Raw genomic sequence first — 20,275 nt, forward strand, 5'->3', positions numbered from 1 at the left:
TTAATCGCCTTGATGTATGAAATCTAAAAATGAAAAAATATACAGGATGTTTCATTTGAAAAAAGGAGGTTGACATTGATTTCCGGTATAACCGGAAGTAGTGAAAAGAGTAAACTCCCACCAAATAATACGTTTCATTATACCAAATAATTTGTCATTTTGGTCACTTTAAAAAACATTTTCAAGGACCTCTGACTGTAATATAACGGAGATATTTTATTGTAAGTGTTACTAAGACATCTCACATAATTGCTTAGGTTTCTAAGTAAACACAGTGTGTCCAAGATAATAATGCACAATTTGTAAATAGTAGCTAATGGACTAATAGAAAATCTGGCATTCAAAATTTTCTAAAAAAAACTGCGAATGACTACCACGGATGTTAGTCAGCCACACTTTCAATGCAGTTTTTCATAAACGTCTGTATTGGACGTGCCTTTCTATCAAAATTCAAATACCAAAAACCCCTAATTCACCGTTTCTGTGACTAAATGGAAATTATGTGTTATATTGTAGCCTACATAATCCACTGGGAAGACCTGCGGATTCCAGTGTTCCGTCCTAACGTCGAGTGCACCAATGGCATCATCCACGTCATAGACAAGCCATTCTTGAAGAAGGGCGACATAAGAGTGAGCAGCGCTGGGGCATTAGAAACCTCAATTTCCCTTACTATTCTAGCACTTATACTAAACCATGTTGCAAACGCCTAATTTAAGTCGTCTTTAGGATTTGTTTGAAATTGAATCTGAACAGCACTAACGAAGACACATCTATGTTCACCAGTTCTCATTTTAGAAGTCATGAAGTATTTAAATTTGAGCTTGAGTTCTCAAATAGGAACTCGATGCTCTTCCCATCATCAAATTTTGAGTATATATTCCAACTGTTTCTTAAATTATTGAGGTTGAGCTATCGTTCATAAGTCACATTCTACTTAACAGACGAAATAGTGGTGTTGTATAGCTATATGCATGTGGCGATGTCTTGTATAATTATATGTGTGTAGTTTCACATCAAATAACAGCCATTTCGTCAATTAGAGTTAAATATTGTATGCATCTAACTCTAGTGCAGGATATGTTAAGTCAACATTGAGCACCACAAAAAATAATTTTTACCTACAGCAAAGCCAATACAGTTACCAGTATAATAGCAATTTTAGTAAATGGTACTTAATCATAATCAACTCAAACCGTTCAGGAGTACGAGAACTATTCATTTGAGGATGTTTTTGGTCATAAGCTGATCTTCTCATAATCTGTAATTAATTTTGCCTCACTCTCACTTTATGGCCAAAGTTTATTCCCTGAAGCGTAAGCACATAACATCATAAATTTGACCAAAATTTCAGTTTATTCCTTATAGTAAGCCTTTATCAAAGTATATTTAATTGCTTCGTAAAAAATGAGGTCTGTTAAATTTGAAAATACTGTTTATTGATATTAAGACAATTTATCACGCCTTTGGGGATCTTATAGATGGACTGACTCTAATTTGAATTATTATAATTATAAGTAATTAGTACTAAAAATTATAGCATTGTTAAGCTAAATAATATTATATTACATGAAAAATCTTGAATATAATGAAGAATTATTCTAATGAGGTGCGATTGATAATATATTATAGGTTTAGGCTTTTAAACATTCCATATAAGATTATTATCCTTTTGGAGCATTGCCGCGAGGTTAATTAAGAATGAACACATTGTATTTAGTAATGAAGTATGTAGGTATGATTTAATGCCTTCTGATAAAAGTACTGCAATCAGGGACATTACTTATGTTTAATTTAACGATTTCAGTACTAATTCAAAAAAATTGCGTGCGTCGAAAATCAAATATTGTAGGTTCAAACCCATATTAGTTGTTTAAAAATAAAGCTTATTTTAGTATCATTATTGTGATCCTTGAGATATTTTCTTTAGATTATAAATTAACGTTTAATATCTCTTAACTGTATAAGAACGTGTACATAAGAGTGACAGTATAAGATTTAATGTTTATATGATATAAACCCAGAAGAAGTAAGATGAGTTAATTCAATGGATGTGAAATCGCTTGTTCCACCAAAGTGTTTTTTCCTGAGCACTGATTTTGTTTTTCGCTTGAAAAATCATAAGATTAGTATACAAGTAATTAAGAACGACAAGTGGGTATATTTGCCCAAATCAAAATAATGGCAGCAAGTATTGAAAGTGTTCGGACACCTTATAAAGAGTACTTCGTGTATCACTAAAAAACTGTGTTCAATAAAGCAATCAGTGCTCCTTAAAACGGGTCTTAATTCTCCCTTTCTACAGTAGGTCTAATTCTGGAATTCAGATGTAAGAATGAAATCTAGAAAGATATATATAAAAAAACTTAGTAAAACAGTAGAAAAAATGATAAGTACTCTCTCTAAGTACTCAAAGTAATGCTTATGGCGGTTCCGTAAGAGGTGATTCAGCTCTCATGTGAAGATTGTTTTTACCTGGTAGACCGTTAGGGCTCATGCCGTCGTTCGAGATTTGTGGAATGTCGGGATTATCCTCAACTGAAATTAAACCCAACGCTATCTGACTGGCTAAAAGAGATGGTACCTGGAAATGACCAGGTGCCTTTGGAAGATTCTTTCACCTCTAAAAAATAAATTAATATGATTCTGAAGGCAAAGTAGCGGTTCGAGATGAGAAGCTGCTGCGCAAGTGTCAAAAGAAATTCTTGGAACAACATTTATAAAGAATTCGAATAAAAGTACTAAATAAACTGTTCCACAAAAGTAAGCGATATTGGGATATTTTGTATATTACTTAGAGCTAGCGAGAGAATTATTTTTTGTAATCCTTGTCGCAAAGTAAACAAAAAATTATTATTGATGATATTTTAATTTATTTAAGAAAACCAAAATAATAATAAAGAACTTGTGCAAAATCGAAAATAACTTAAAAATTAAATCTCAAAAATTCAGCATGTCCTGTGGCTCTAACATATATAACTGCCTCACATCCTCTTGGCAGACTTTCTATGAGATGGTTTATCTGGTTTTGTGGTAAATTTTCCCGTAACTGTCGAAAAAGTCCTCAAAGCTGAGGCATGGTTTGCGGGCGTGGTCGATGTTCCTCAGCACTTCTTTGCAACATGTCGCGCACGTGTTCAATGAGATTAAGGTCAGGCGATCTTGACGGAAATGGTAAATGTTCGATGTCTACATTTTCAATCGCATCCATGACGATTGTTATACGATGTGGTCGGACATTATCGACCAAACATCGAAAATGCTCTCTTAGAGCAACTTGTAAATTTAGCAAAATTTTGTCGATGAAGTCTTCTTCATAGATTTTTGAGCATTCATGTTGTAATGGCCACATCTGGACTTGTTCGTGAAAAATGCAGAACGCTACACTGCGTCCCACTTGATATGCCCCTTGCTCACTCTAATCTTGCAAGTTTGTTTCCTTGAGTAAAGGAAACTCTTCTTAAAGAACGTCTCAGAGCTATGTTTACTAATTTTAGTCCCCTACGAATTGTTTCAATGCAAACTTGGACCACTGGTCAAATGCCTTCGCGTCGACAGGGCGCCGCCTCTTCGCACAGAAATTGTAATAAGTCGGTCTTGCGCTGTCGTCTTTTTCTTCAGTAGTCTTGGGCGGCGTTTTTCTGTGACGTGTCCAGTTTCATAAAATTTTGTAAAGAGTCAGAATATCACACATCGGCAAACGTGGAACAATTGCGCGACATCCCGTTGTTTTAATCCAGCCTACAACATACCTATAGCCCCGTTTTGTTTTCCTGAATTTAATTTTCTTTCACCAATTATAAAAATGCTCGAACACCTTTATACAAATAAATAAAGTAAGGAGAATCACTCAAATGATATAGTATTCCATATCAATGTTTTGGTTAGATTAAAAAAATTAAATAATAATAAACTTGATTTTGTACCTATATTATTCATTATAGCGTTAAGAGAGAGATAAAACTATAATTACTAGTATGTTGTTTGTTATTTAACAAGATTTGACTACATCCCTAATTTTTGTAGAGAAGTTTATTCGAGAACAATGTATGAGGGTAAACAGCGCGCTAACTAAAGAAAGCACTAGAAATCAATAAAGGCAATAAGTTTTTAGATAAAACAGCCATATCTTTATTTTGTCGAATATCATGATCAGATTTTGAAATATTCCCGTTCCCTCAGCGGAGAATGTGGAACACGGAAATGAACCGTCACACTATGGCGCAATAACATGCATTGCCTGATACTTTTCCAATTATTTTTAAAATGGGGTCAACTACACAGTAAAACGGATCAGACGAAAAAATTCTAAATTGAACAACGCGAATATTGAATCAAAAGATATAAAATATCAATATCCTCCTACAAAAACAACTACTAGGAAACTGTCATCCTCCAAATTACTTGTTTCATCTAGCGAAGTAAACCTAAATCAATAATAAATATCATCTTGTTATTTTAAATTATATTTTATATCTCAAAAACTGTCAGAACTGTAAGTAAAATTGGAAAGATGAAATTTGACGTAAGAAAATGTAAACATCGTAATGTTTTTGCAGAAAGAATAGGGGGATAAATACAGGGTGTTTCCTAAGTACGGTACATAACTTCGGAAGCATATTCTACAACTAAAATAAAGGTAATTTTGTTATATAAACTATATCCCAAAAATGCTTCGTTGCGGAAATATAGGGTGTCAAAATTTCTTTAAAAAATTACAATTTTTAAAATATTTCCGAAACTACTTGAGACGTTTTAATGAAACTTTGCAGGGTTTGAGAGTTAGCAACGGTGCGTATTTTACGCTAAAAACAGTGGCATGCGGGCAGCATAATTGCTGGATATTTTAAAGAAAAAATGTGGTACGCCACTGTTCTTTTCCAAAATTTTGTTCCTCTTTTTAATTTTGTGTTCAATTTGGAAGAAAAAAGGTCTCTTGACTCTTTTTCGTAGAACGCACCGTTTTCGAGTAAATAAATAAAAAACATGGTAGCTAAATTTTTTCACTCTTTTTTATTATTCTTAAGTGAAAAAATACTTGTAAGAAGATATAAATTTTTTTGTTGTGTACTTGCCTGTTTTATTAAAATTTCATTAAAATGTCTCAAGTATAATAGTTTCGGAAAAATTTTAAAACTTGTAATTTTTTAAATAAATTTTCACACCCTATATTTCCGCAACAAAGCATTTTTAGAATATAGTTTATATAACAAAATTACCTTTATTTTCGCTGTAGAATGCGGTCCCAAAGTTATGTACCGTACTTAGGAAACACCCTGTATTGACTCATTAGGTCGAAGAATTTTAATGTTGAAATATTCAGAAATTGGTGAAAGAAGAAGAAAACATCCTAAATTTGAATATATTCAAGCTGCATCTTGGCCCTTTGCAGCACAACAAAAATCGTCGTCGTTACCAAAACCATATATTAACTGAGTCACGAAATGGGGGGTACTGCTACTATACAACCAGTTGCGAAATCAAATCTGTTTAGTTCAAGTTTGCTTCAGCTGTGCTTATGGTATTAATCTTTATTTAATTGGAGAATTTCGTTCACAGACTCCTAAAAATTGAATATTGGAACTAGAATTTTGGACAATAATACTGTTGGACTATTTTTTATTGAAGGAAATCTCAATGGGAACAATTATTTAGCATTTTTGGAAGACACGACTGGTTCTATGGCAACAAAAATTAAAAGAAAATATGGTAATTTAATATAAAATGTGTTAGATTTTCAACACAACGATGCATCCCGTCACCATACTGTTGCTGTGCGGCAATTTTGGAATGAACGTTTTCCTAGACCAGATGGATCGGTAGAGGCGGTCCCGTCGAATGGCCGCTCAGAACACTTGATCTAACTCCTTTAAACTTTTTCCTTGGGGCCATTTAAAGTCGCTAGTTTATACCACGTAATCTCAGACATTAGAAAAATTGCACCAGGGAATTGCAGAGGATTGCCGAGTAATAACACTTGAGGTTTTATTAATGTCAGAACGGACATTTAGAGCAAGTCATTAAATAAGACGTGATTTTATGTATCACCAGCAATTTTATTTGAAATTAATTTTTGTCTTCTAGATTTCTCAGGGCATCAAAATAAAAACTGCAGTTTAAAGGACGAAAACACCGCTACTTTGATGTGTCATTTAAAATTATCGAGATCCTTGCTACAAGGCTCGTAAGGGCGAAGTGTGGGGGTTGAACTTTATTGTATATAAAAAATCGTCCCTCTCACAAAGTGTTTTAAGAATTTTCTGAAGAGTTCTTATTTTCCGAGATTAAGAGGGGGCCAAGTATTCGTTGGATGACCCTGTATAACGAATAGGCAAACGTTGAATTGGCCTTCAGGGAACACATATTTATAATTACCTTTAGCAAAAAAAAGCAAACGCATGCAAATCTGTATGGAAATCCGCTGACATTCTGAGTGTCGGTCAACTACCCACAATTCTATAAAATTATATTACAAATTTCAAAGACCAAAATTTGCATTTCTATTATGTCGATAAAAAAATACAATATAATAACAAATAATCGCAAGAAGTTAAACAATGCTTCTATTATAAAAAAGAAACAGCGATGATGCATGAAACGCTATTAGGTCAATTGTTAATAAGAATCTTGAAAGGTCTAAGATGGACAATATCGTAAAAGAAGCATTGCATTAAAGTGTAACGAGAATGATATTATTTATGGATGATACGAAAGTTAAAGTTGCGTTCATCGTACTAGGAAAAGTGCTCCGTTGCTGCCAGGATTACTTCTGAATAGTCCAGAGTTTAACTCATTAAATCCTTATGAAAACTTCTCACTGTCGGAGACTGAGTGATAAGTGCAAAGATCGGATAGTTTTTGTCAGAAAAGAAGACCAGATGATGAAGAAATAAACTAGCATTGTTTCTGTCCAGGAAAGATGGCCACAAGGCCTTGTGAAATAAAATTTAGGAACGCTTTCAGTTGTCCTCATCATTCTATTTCTGCTCCCCAAGAAAACGATTGCTTAGATAAATTCATCCATGCAGATTTCTAAGGAGGCATATCCCACTTTATATAAAAAAGTCTACGAGCTAATATAGAATGAAGAGAGAATTTTATCGCGTGGAAATAATGCAGATGATCCCATTAAAAAAATCACACTTTATGGAGCCCCGCCTTTTGGAGACACCTTGTAGCTAAGTTTAAAACTTGCCCTTGTTAGCCATGTATACACTCCCATAAGTGATTGTTTATGAGACAACAAATAGGACGATATAGGAGTTATAGGGGATCGAACCACTGTTAAATGGACACCCTATATGTATCTGGAATTAAAGAGAACTGCAGAAAGCTTTTATTTCCTCTCAGGTAATGATAGCAAAATAGCCACAATTATAGCGAGTCTTACCCATACAAATAGGCTGATTCAAGATTATATTATCACTAAAAATAGTGAAAGAAGTAAATTTTTTTATTGCTGAGCTCGTAGCATATATCATGAAGCTCTAGAACCAAAATGGCCTTCAAAAAGAGTTTATTACGACCGTCGAGTGTTATTCTTCAATAGAAAAAGGAGGTTTTTTCATTTACTTAGCATGATTTTCGGGCATGTTAATCAACTACCCAAGGTATGATATATCAATTTAAAAATACAATTTATAAACATCTAGCTGGAACAAAGCCCGTCCCTGGACTTTTTTATTTGTCCCGAGTGTTTTATAGCTTGCATATAAATTTTATGTGCGAGAAATTCTGTACTCAACATATAAACTTTATGTCTAGGTTTCTAGTGATAAGTTAGAAATGCAGGATATTAACATCTATATTCGTCGAAGGCGTGTCCTGGAACTCCTTTTATTGTTACTGTTTATCAATAACTTACCCCATAATATTCGAAATGGCCATATAACAATGGTTGTTGACAATACTTCAGTGGTCATCATGGGGACGGTCTAAGACTGATTCCGACAACGTGTTGACTCAATTGTCCAAAATGTCGGTCACTGGTGAAGGAAAAATTGATTTTTTTCTAAGCAGTGCATCAATAAGCTAAGCAGTTTTATCCAGACTCTGAAAAAAATGTTTCGTTTCGTTTAAAATAACCAAAAATAATTTTAAAAATCTGTATCGTAAAATTACTACTGCAAACGAACAGGCTTTCTCCCATTTACGAGATTATCATACTGGACGTCCCTATCTCGGATATATCCTATTATCCTTGAATCAATAAATTTGAATTCACAGGACAGAGTGCAAATCTGGAGTAAAATTAATATCTTTTCAACGACCAACATATAAAATGAAACCTTAAACACGTCAATTGATTTTAAATTGTACATACTTTTTGGCAAAAAAATGAATTATTTTCCTTCGAACTCTGAACTGCAACTTTTCCCAACTTTGTTTTTTAATGAAAATATAAATATGTCATGTGTGAGCTCGATGAAAAACTCGGGAAAAATAAAATCTTACCATACCCTTTTTTTCCTTTAATTATGAGGTTATTAGGAAATTAGAAAAAATGATTTAAAAACAAAAAAATTATCAATAAGTCCTTAGTCCTATCTACAGGTTATCTAACTCTGCCCTCTACTTGGCATGATTCCAGACGATGGTAAAATCCATCGATGAAATTTCGAATGGCTTCTGTCGGTATATTACTGCATTCCATTCTAATTTTGGTTTTTAGGTCTTCAATACTATCCTACGTATTTTGATAAACTTTACCTTTCAGATATTTGAAAAGTAAGTAATCTAATGGCAGTAAATCTGGAGATCTGGTTGGCCTTTCGATTGTCCGAATCGTCCAGTCCAGCAACCTGCAAATATTTCGACAAAATGTACTCTGATGTTAAATCAAAATGTGGGGGGACGCCGTGCTATTGAAACCAAATTGTTTCACTGAGTATATCTGCATCTACTTCGTTTGGAAACGTAATAGTTAGAGCAGGCACCAATTCAAGACTTAAAAAGTGTAAGAAGCGTTCACGTGAAAGGTTTTCTTAAAAAAGAATAGTCATAAAATTTGGTGGTCAATGATATCTACCGTTTCTGGGGGCACTGCGTATGAGCTTCACATATCCAGTGTGGATTTTCCTGACTACAGAAATAATAATTGTGCGTGTTAACCACATTTTCCATTTAAATAAAAGGTAGTCATTCGAAAAGACTATATTCGGTGGAAGTCCATTATTTGCGTCAACCCGTCTCATAATTTTTTGAATTTTTTTTTGAATTTTTTTAGAACCACATAACAAATGAAAAAAACGGGGTATGGTAAGATTACATTTTTCACGAGCTTTTCAACGAGCCAAGATACGTCATATGCCGGGTGGTCCATTTAACGTGACCTAAGCAAATATCTTGACAACTATTAATTTTAGGGAAAAAATTTCAAATGTAAGTTGCTCGACATCGAAGGAAAAATATGATGCCGAAATCGATACTAACTTATATGCCGTCATCAAGGTCATTTCAATATCAAATTTGTTGTTTCAAATGGCAACTTACACTTTTTGTTAATGGAGATTAAATACTACTTAAAAATAAGCAACTTTTGTAGGAAACATTTTTTCCATACGTCAAATTAACAAAGTAAGTCGCGTTACGTTAATGAGTATTAAAAGTAAAATCAGAGGGCAATTCTGGCATTTCCTTTAATAAATAATAATTAAAACAATTTCGCTTTAAAAACTGATAGATATGGCAATAACAGTGCCCAATTTATTAATGTTGTATTCTTTTTATACATAAAAATAGGTGATTATTTATCGATCGAGGAGAAAGTTGAAACGATTTTGCTTTACGGCGAAGCCAAAAAACATGTAATAGATGCTCTTGCATTGTATGAAGAACATTTCCCCGAGAAAGAAACTCCATACCGCGCAACATACTATCGTGTAGTATCCCAGTTTAGAAGCCACGAAAGTGTACGATCAATGAAAACAACTCGATTGCAGGTATAGGTGTCGTAATACTAAATTACCAAATATCTTCTTGTGCTCTTCGAAACTATCAAAAATCAAGCATTTTAAGGATTCTAAAAAATCATAAATTTCACCCGTTCCATGTTCTATTGCACCAAAAACTTCACGGTAATGATTTTCAAAACAGTGTTTTATTTTTTCAATGGACATAAGAAAAAACTGCTTTCGATAAACATTTTTTCTATGGTGTTAATTTCTGATTAATCAACCTTTAGAAATCATGGATAACTTAATCGACATAATATACATTACTGAAGCGCTAAAAACCCACACTGGTTACGAGAGGTCGAGCATCAACGTCCCTGGTTAATCAATATTTGATGCGACATTATTAGCGATAAATTAATCGGACCATATTTTATTGATGGTACTTTAACGGGAGAAGAGTACCACAACTTTCTTTTGAAAGATTTACCACTATTGTTGGAAAATATCTTACTTAGAGAGAAATTATCTATGTGGCTACAACATGACGGATGTCCAGCATATTATTTACAAATTGTTCGAGACGTTTCAAATCAAAAATTTACTTATCGGTGGATCGATAGGGGAAGTGCAGTGCCGTTGCCTGCGATAAAAAGTCACCTAATTCAGTGAATTTAGACTTTTGTGTCTGGAGAACTTTAAAGGAAAAGTGTAGGTAAATGCTCCTACTACCACTGAAGATTTGAAGAAACGCATTAGAAATTCATGTCCAAGCAGAGACAGTGAAACTTTAATTAGGATTTATAATTCATTTTTACTACGTCTTAAGAAATGTATTGAGGTTAACGGCCACCATTTTGAATATATATATATTCTTTTTTTTATTAATTTGACAAATGAAAAAAATGTTTTCTACAAAAGTTTTTTTATTTTTAAGTAGTACTTAATGCCTGTTAGGGACTCTAAGTTATTGGCTTTTGTTTCTTTTATTTTTATTGTTGTTAATGTTGAGTTTATCATGTATTTGCATTTTATCCCTTAAGTTACGCCCATGTACTGCGATACTTATTCGGAGAATACCATCTGGGTGCCAGGCTACATGGCCCGTCAGGCCAAAGCTAAGGGTACGCTTTGGCTGGGGAATGTGCTACTAATCAAGGGAAGCTTTCTCGATCGGGACTATTGCTGTGATCGTCAATTTGTTGGGCCTGCGATATTTCCAGAAAAGCGACTAGTATAGATATTCCCCAGATGGCCACGAGTTATGGGACCCGGCGTAGCCATAGCCCATAATGGTTCTTGGTGGTGGTGCGCCCCTGGTTGGAATTCCTCGGGGTTAGTACTTAAGGGATAATCGAAGTAATTTTCGCTCTCTTCCTTTTCTCTTTTTCGTGTGAAAGCTGCGTCGGTATCGGGATGTGATCAGAATCATATTGTGTAACCCGTCCAATTAAGCATTCTCCCTCTTCCTACTTAGACCAAGACTCTTTCATTATTTTTATATAAGTGCAAATTAAATACAGTCTATTTTACGTAAAACAAAGTGTCTCTGTCGTGTTTCATTTATCGAAGGAATACCTTAACAATGCCCATTAATAAAAAGTGTAGATTTCTATTTAAAATAAAAGTAGAGTAGGGAGTTGTAGCTAAGCGGTCGAAGGAAAACAATTTATTTTATTGCAAAAACAAACTTCCAATTCAAAATCTATTTGCGTGGTTAAGTTTTTTTTTAATTATTCAATGAAAAAATAAATTTTATTTCGGATTTTCGCCCAGCCCTATTTATATTCCCAAGTAGCTAAAAATCGCTAAGAAATGGTTTGGACAAAAGATAATATTTTTACAATCATAATTTCCACAGTACATTTTACGATTTCCGAAATTCGAGATCAGTGATCATCTACGCACTAGGACACCCTATATGCAACAATGTTACGTCGATTGTTATCTGAAACCTCTCCAGAAATAACAAATAAGTACCATAAGAAATTTACCATGAGATTAAAGAATTAAGCCATTTAATCACCTGGAATCGAAATTATTTGTATTATTTACTTCAATAAATCCTAAACTTAAATTGGTGTTTTTTACAAGTTCTTTCTATGTCGTCTTCTCTAGATTTGCTTGTGATCATATAGTATATGAATATATTAGGATGTCTAGTTAGGATATCTATAAATGAGATACTTTCAAATCAGGATATCTATAGATATTATGACAAATCTTCCATACAGAATAACATGACTTTGGTCAAATTGTAGCTATGCTAACAAGCATTGTTTAGAACACAAATAATATTCTGTATTTCTAAAGTATCACACGAACAAGTTGCTCACAATAGCTGGAAAATTGAAAATCTTTAAAGAAAGAAATTTTTCACTGACCTGACGACACTGAACTTCCCCCAACTGAATGTGAACTGGAAAAAATCGATCACTTGAAAGGTGCTTTTCTGATGACTCAGATTTAATTGATTATAGAAACCCGGTCATCTCATGAATAATTGTTGATGACATCTTAATATTTTCATAGAAAAACTCGATAGAGTTGAGCCATAACCTCACCATTTTGTCACTAATAAAAATACTGAACTATTCTGAATTCGTCCATTATTCGATGTCTGCTAGTATACATACATTTTTTGAATTGATGCCACTACCCCACATTCAAAAATTTCCTGAATTGCCCTAGACCATCCCTTGAATTCTTTAAATTAATATTTCTGAACCTTTATATCTCATAAGCAGTAATTAAATGGGAGGTACAGTTTACCACCATATTATTATCAGCTTGACTAATTTCTGATAATACTTTAAGTCTGTCATACACAATGCCTATTTAATACCCTATCAATCTTAGAACTTATATTTTAAGCCTTAGACTTATTTTGAAATTAAGGTCTTAAAAGTTTTTTCCATTCTCCAGACACGTAGCGCTATAAATATTGACTTTACACACTATCCCTGATTAGTATTCACGCGGGTGTAACTATGAAGATCGTTCACGTATTAAGTTTTATGGCAGCAGCAGTTCTTGGTATGTTATCTAAAATCAAGAAAGGGGAATTAGAATCAGATCCTATTTGGTATTTCAGCTGATGCCTCCACTGATTTTAAGGCGTCCTATTACCCAGTAAATAATTTGTCAGTCAACACCAATCTTAGAATTGTCAATGGTGAAAATGCAGAGAGGAACCAAGTTCCATACCAAGTCTCCTTGCAACGTCGTATAATCATTAGTTTCAGTCACATCTGCGGAGGATCTATCATTGCTCCAAGGTACTTTCAGATTTAGATTTCAGGTATTTCATATAAACGTAAAAGAGCTATTTAATAAACAAGTGTTTTATTCTGAAAATTAGTTATCGACTTATAAGGGTGGCAAACGTCTCAATATATATACATATAGAATTGAGATTATTAATCGTCAGTGGTTAGTTACAACGTGTTTCTTTTGAGTGTATAATAGAAAAACCGAATTACGACCCCTAGTCAATTTTTCTAGGAAGACACCTAAAGCAGCGTGCGGCTCTAAATTGTTCCCTCTCACCCTTTTAATTATTTAACAAATTATAATTTTTTTAATTTTAAAAGAAGCATTAAATAAAACAAAAAAATACTATCTTCTGATTTTTGTTTATTTTGTAAATTTTGCTTACGTCACTAGTAGCACAAAATGGCAGATTTTTTATGTTGAAATATCGGTTAGGTGACACCTTAAATTAAAGGTCTTTTAAAACTACATCCAATAGTGTATTGCGATTCAAAATCTATTCATTGTTTTTTAAGAAAAACAGGTATAAATTTGGTAAAAAATGCAATTATTATTCAGCTAAATATGTATTATGTAAACAATGAAGAAACTTGGTTGAAAAGAAATTGGTTTGTTTTCGATTTTACGCTCATAAACAGTTTTTGGTAAAAAAAAAGAGTAAAAAGCGTAAGAATATTAATAAAAATAACCAAAAACTGTTGGTAAACAAAAAATCGAAAACAAACCAATTTCCTATCAACAAACAAATTTTTTATTGTTTACGTTCTATTTAACTTAGTTCGTATAGCACTTTGTTCCTAATTTATAGCTGTTTTACTCAAAAATTAATCGATAGATTTTAAGACATAATATACTATTGAGTACAATTTTAAAAAACTTTTAATTTAAGGTGTCACTTGACCCCTGTTTAAATTTTTAAAAATCAACTTTTTTATGCTACTGGTCATGTAAACAATATTTTTAAAAAATCTAATGCCAAAAGTTAGTATTTTTTGTTCAATTTAATACTGTTTCTGAATTAAAAAAAAAAATAGTTAAAAAATTAACAGGGGGTTCAATTTCAAACTGCACGGTATAGCGATCTTGAATATTTCATATCAGCTTTTAGGGTAATTTTTAGCTATTACGAAAAATTCGAAAATTTAAGCGAAAATCAGAATTTACAATGTGAAATTTATAAATTCGTCACATTTTGAACCTTCATATGTGGAACATCTTTGGGATTTTTTCTAACTTCTAGCTTGTTGCGATAGGGAAATAGCGGGTAAAACTTAGTGAAACAGGTACAAACGCAACTCAAAAGTCACAAATTGAAAATGAAATGGCTTACCCGGTATACGAACTACACAAAAAAATCACAATTAAAAAAAACTCGAATGTGTCAACAGATCAGGTTATAAAATAAAACAAAAAAGGGGGCAAAATCTATACACAGACACCAGAGTTGAATTCCGGGGGGAATAAAATATTATTATTAGTTCCATCGACGTGTTAGCGTTTTCTGTCAAGTATTTATTAACTTCCTCATTACTTTCCGTACTTGCAACACAAAACGGCTAGGTCTCTACGATATATTAAACATGTCGAAACATGACTTAGAAGTAGACGTCGGGGGTGTGGATTTCTCATGCTTGTTGATTACATAGGGTTTATAACAAATCAATTAAAAAGAAATCCCAATGCTTAGATTTTTACAAAACCTGGATACGCATGGCGGCGAAATCGCTCTTTTTCTCAATGAGGACCCGCCTAAAAACAGACAGAAAGGCATCGTCTGGCCTGCCTTAGCTATATTTAACAATTGTCCGAGGGTACCTGTTTAAAAGGTATAAATCGAAATTGAAAATGTCAACGTGAAAATCCATCTAGTTTTAAGCACAATTTCGTCCTGAGGAACTCAAAAAAAGCTTCCGTCGTTATCGCATAAATTTCAAAGCACGAGAAAAATCTACTGGAAAATTTTGTATAGCTCTTATATCAAGAAGATTATTTAACTTGCTTTTCTCGTCACGTTCAAGCATTAAATCACGATATACTGGTTGAATAAGCAATCACTTCTGATTTTGAAAATTTTTGCTTTGGATTTTTTTTTTTGGAATCAGTTTCCTTCTTTGTCTAGTTGGATTTTAACTGCTGCGCATTGCGTGACTGGAACATCTCCAAGCTCTTTGAGGATAGTCGCTGGTATTCTATTGTTGAATGATGCAAACATTCAAGGTCAGCAAACTATTGATGTGAGCGAGATCAAAATTCACCACAACTACCCAGGGTAAGTAGTTTATTCCTAATGAGAATGGTGTGCAAGTAGGCCATCCGCACTTATCCCCAGAGGCAGCCAAGTTGCCCCCGATGATATCGCACTCTTGCGACTGATAGAAAACCTAATTTACACCGAAAATAATGTAAAACCTATTACCATTCCCCCATTAATGAGTGTGGCATTTGGTAATGCCCTTCTTTCCGGATGGGGCCTTACTGTAACCGGAGGGAGCTTGCCCAACAACCTCCAAGTGGCCAATTTACCAATTGTTCCCGCGACTGGTAAGTTTCTTCCCACTGAATTTAATCAAGATAAGATAGCTGTTTACCGTACATATGTGGGAAGTTGTAATTTACCGCATGTTAATTACACAAAAGAAATTAACAAATTCAGTCAGGAGTCGAATGAAGTAAACACCCTTTCCTGCTATCGCGTGTGTATTAACTTTGTGTGTTCTTTTGCAAACTGTACAGGGTGTCTCAATTAAAATTTGCACCACGTAAAATGTCTAATCTCGTCCAAATGTGGCAAAAATGCAGAAATTTAATGCATAATTTTAACTTGAAGAGAGACCAAATTTCATCACGGTTTCGAAGTAACTTCTGTATCCTTTTTGCGCCCAGAGCCACACTTCAAAAGCTTTAAATGGCAAGAGCGGTCGAATGACGCATCATTTTGAAGCTGCTTCCATTATTTATGCAGCCATGTTTTTTTCAAACTTAAACAATAGGTTTTTCAGACCACTGCCTAGATGCCTGCGAAAGGAAACAAAAGTGGTTAGGAAAAAACATTTCAATTTAACGAATGTAGTACCCAACTGTCTACCACCAACATCCAAACAAGAGTACGAGCAATTGTGCAAATATTCTCTAAAGTTTTGCAACAGTTCTAGCGTATTCAAACGGAACTCTTGCGACGTTTCGTTTTCAAAACATTTATAGACATAGCATTAGCCTCAGGCTTTAAATGACCACAGCAAAAGAAATCTAGGGAGGTCAAGTCGGGGAATCTAGCTAGCCATTCGATGGGACCTCACCAGCGTATCCATTATCCGGGAAAGTGAGCATTTAAGAAAGCGCATACTCCTATATGATAATGGGGAAATGCTCCATTGTGTTGAAAGAAAAGTTCGTGTCCTTGAAGATTGACATCTTCTTCCAGTTCTCAAAGGCTCAATAACGTCTTCTAACAACTGCAAATAACTTTTTTTGGTCAAATTGTCTAAACAAAAAGTGACCCGACAATGTGGTCGCCTAGAATGCCTACCCACACATTCAATTTTTGAGGCGTTTATATATGACTTACTGAATATATGCAGATTTGTATCACTCCAATAACGATCATATTTATTTAATTCTTGAACAAATTTTATCTCAGATGGATAAAATTTATGTTTTTTAGCAATCCAATGAATATTATTTTTAGATACATCACTTTTTTGAACAGTTTTTCTTACAGATCGTCTCTTATGCATTAAAAAAACAGTCACTTCAAAACCTTCATTTTGAACAGGATATTGGCGATTATGTTCTTTTTTTGTAACAGAGCACACAACTTTTTGGTTACTTTAAAAATTTCAAATATTCATGCAGATAAGGTAATGTTTCTTAGCCCGTTCTCATCTAAAAAATATTTATTTACACTGACTTTCAAAAAAATCGCAACACCAAGAAGAACACATCGTACACGTTTGAAATTCTGGCATTACGTTGGGTCGGATAATAGATAACGATCAAAATATCAAAAGAAAATTATTGTGAATAAGTGAAAAAATTTAATAATAATTTAATAATGGGTGGTATCTCCTCTTAAATTAATACATTCCTGTAAGCGACGTGGCATGCTTAGAATTAAATTATCAATATCTTCCTGTGGTATTGTATCCCAGGCAATCTGCACCTGCTTGCGGAGTTCATCTATGGTCTCTGGAGGGCGAGCTAAACGTTGAAGTCTCTGACCCACTATATCCCATACACGCTCTATTGGGGACAAATCTGGAGACCGAGCTGGCTAAGGCAAAATATCCAAATTTTCAACTTCCAAATACCTCAAAGTATCGTTGGCTACATGTGGTCGCGCATTATCCTGTTGAAATATGCTTCCAGGATGGTCGTACATGTATGATACAAGAACCGGTTCTAAGACACTATTAATGTACCTCTGAGCATTTAATCTATCATAAATGAAAACAAGAGGAGACCGACTACCATACTGGATAGCACCCCAAACCATGACATCTGGTGTTAAACCAGAATGACGCCTTTTCAAAAAGTCAAAATTTAATCGCTCTCCTCTGCGCCTTCTAACACGTAACCATCCATTAGATCGCCATAAACAAAATCGACTCTCATCACTGAACACGATTCTTCTCCACTCATCCACCCATTGCACTCTCAGACGACACCAATCCAGTCGGGCCACCCTGTGGTTTCGTGATAATGGAAGCCGACGCACAGGACGATATGAATTTAGACCAAAACTTCGAATTCTGCGATACATCTTACTAAGGGAGACCCTTCGATTTAGGGTGGCTACCCAGTTAGCACCAAGAGACGGAATTGTTTCAAACGGGGCGCCTGTCGCTGAACGACGAAGTCGCCGATCTTCGCGTCGGTTCGTCATTCTTGGACGGCCACTACCACGATGACGATTTACTGACCCTTCGTTAGACCAATCTCTCCAAGCTCTTAGCACTGTTGATGCGTTTCGATCCAATCTACGTGCAATTTCGCGGAAAGGTAAACCTGCCTCATGCATACCAACAATTCTTCCCTTTTCAAAGGGAGTTAACTGCCAATAAACTGCATGTTGGCGTACACGAGACATTTTGTACTACCACACATTTAATATGGTACTAACAATAATACCTTTATCGCTATCTGCGTGTAAAAAAATTTGTAAAGAGAACGATTGTGACATAAAAAAGTAAAGAAAAACTTCATATCACATTAAAATACGAACTTGAAATTTTTATCATTTTTTTTTCTTTACAAGTCTAAAATCATACCAAAATTTCAAATACATACAGTGTTCTTCTTGGTGTTGCGGTTTTTTTGAAAGTCAGTGCATAATCGGAGTGAGAGTGTACCGAATTAACTATGTTGCAAATTTCAATGAATCTATGACAATTTCGTAATTCTGAAAAAGCGATCGCTCAAACTTGAACAAAAATGATTGCATAGAAATGGAAGAAGCTTCAAATTAATGTGTCACTGAGCCCTTCTTGCCATTTACAGTTTTTGAGTAGCTGTGGGCGGTAGAAAGATACAGAGATTACTGAGACACCGAAATAAAATTTGTTCCCCTCTCAAGTTAAATTTGACATATTTTAGTATTTTTCTCGAACGAAATCGGAGATTTAATGGGATGCAAATTTTAGTTGGAACATCCCATATAGACTATACATTAGCGTGAGATAATGCAGTCTAGAGTCACTCGTACGGCAAAAATTTTCAATGTGCGCATATTAATGGTCATTACTGCCACTTTGTTTTGCGTGCGGTTATTCACAAATGAGCGCAGCAAAGTAGCTTTACTGCACGTTTGAAGGGACAACATCTTTATAAACATTTCAGAATGCAACAACCACCTCAATTCCCTCCTTGGAGCTAACCGCAATCCCTTCGATACCATTCTTAACGTCTGCTCAGGAATTGTCCATGGCGGAGAATCTGCTTGCAGTGGTGACAGTGGTGGACCATTAGTTGATAAAAAGGGCCACGTTGTGGGTATCGTTTCCTGGGGTCTTACTCCATGTGGATCTGCAAATGCTCCTTCCGTTTACGTTAGAACTTCAGCTTACACCGAATGGATCACAGCCAACACGGACAATCAAGTACTACCACCTCATTAATTAAGCGAAAATAATTATTTTTTGGTTTTTGAAACTAAATAAATTTGGCTGGAAAACAAATTTATTGTTTTATTATTGAAAGTTTTCAGTAGAATTTCCTTCTTCCTGTTGCCAATTCTTATACAGAGTGTCTGTAAAAGGTCTTTACAACGCTCTACCACAGATTCTTCAGATCAAAACAAGACGATTTAGCCATATTTAGTCTAGTCCAAAAGTTGATAATAACAGCGCTAGAGGGCGTCAAAGTTGAAAATTAAAAATCAATTTTTTAACATATTTTCCATACTGTACAACATAAAAACGTGAAAGTTGGTGTAGGGGAGTTTTTCAAGACGCCGAATTCATATCTGCTAATAAATTGCACTTACCTGGTAGAGGGCGCCACTTACGGCCCACCGCATGTATTAAATTGATTGAAACTTTTTTGCCTCCTGGTATAAATGATTTTCGAATACAGTAGTGTATTTGGTCATCGTTTATAAATAAAAAAGGTATACCTTGTTGATGTTGCTACGAGGAGCCGTTTACGAGATAAATGCATTTTAGTAATTCAGGTGTAAGATTTTAGATTAAACAACTTATTTACTGCAAAAAGGTACTCTTGATAAGACCTTTAATAATTCGCAGTAGTTTTACAAGAAAACTTAATTACCAAATCACGAATACAAAGAAATAAGAATATCACAAAAACGGTTCAAAGAGTCCACCATTTGCACGTATACAAAGGTTTATACACCGAAAAAAATTAAAATGTACGCTTTGCATAACTTCTTCGTCGTTTCTAATATTATTTATTGCATCTTGAATACGTTGCCACAGTTGTTCTTCGTTATCGACAGTTGTCATGTAAACCATGGACTTAAGGTGTCCCCATAAAAAATAATCCATTGGATTTAAGTCCGGAGAACGTGGTGGCCATTTTACAGGGGCGTCATTACCTCTGCCTATCCATTTATTTGGGTACTGTTGATTTAAATGATTTCTAACATTTAGTAC

At 34.4% G+C, this 20,275-nt stretch overlaps 3 protein-coding genes across 6 annotated transcripts in view; all 3 read left to right on the forward strand.

Moving 5' to 3' along the window:
• The window catches only part of Fas1 (fasciclin 1), a 146,849-nt gene extending 144,571 nt beyond the window's left edge, over positions 1-2,278 (forward strand). For 3 of the 4 annotated variants that reach the window (XM_066285165.1, XM_066285163.1, XM_066285166.1), the window contains one exon: positions 517-2,277. In XM_066285165.1, coding sequence (XP_066141262.1) covers positions 517-713 — 197 coding nt within the window. In that variant the 3' untranslated portion in view covers positions 714-2,277. Of the gene's footprint in view, positions 1-516 lie in introns of all 4 variants that reach the window. The other variant, XM_066285164.1, reaches the window with a different exon arrangement.
• LOC136340826 (acyl-CoA Delta-9 desaturase-like) overlaps positions 1-20,275 on the forward strand; it is a 147,327-nt gene that overhangs the window by 117,675 nt on the left and 9,377 nt on the right. The window lies entirely within an intron of this gene.
• On the forward strand, positions 12,805-19,339 carry LOC136340835 (trypsin-1-like). The gene is made up of 5 exons (XM_066285229.1): positions 12,805-12,929; positions 12,988-13,171; positions 15,286-15,435; positions 15,496-15,707; positions 19,002-19,339. The coding sequence occupies exons 1-5, from the start codon at positions 12,884-12,886 to the stop codon at positions 19,277-19,279; spliced, it is 870 nt and encodes a 289-aa protein (XP_066141326.1). The 5' UTR covers positions 12,805-12,883; the 3' UTR covers positions 19,280-19,339.

This window comes from Euwallacea fornicatus, chromosome 8 (genome assembly GCF_040115645.1).
Source record: "Euwallacea fornicatus isolate EFF26 chromosome 8, ASM4011564v1, whole genome shotgun sequence".
Classification (NCBI taxonomy): domain Eukaryota; kingdom Metazoa; phylum Arthropoda; class Insecta; order Coleoptera; family Curculionidae; genus Euwallacea; species Euwallacea fornicatus.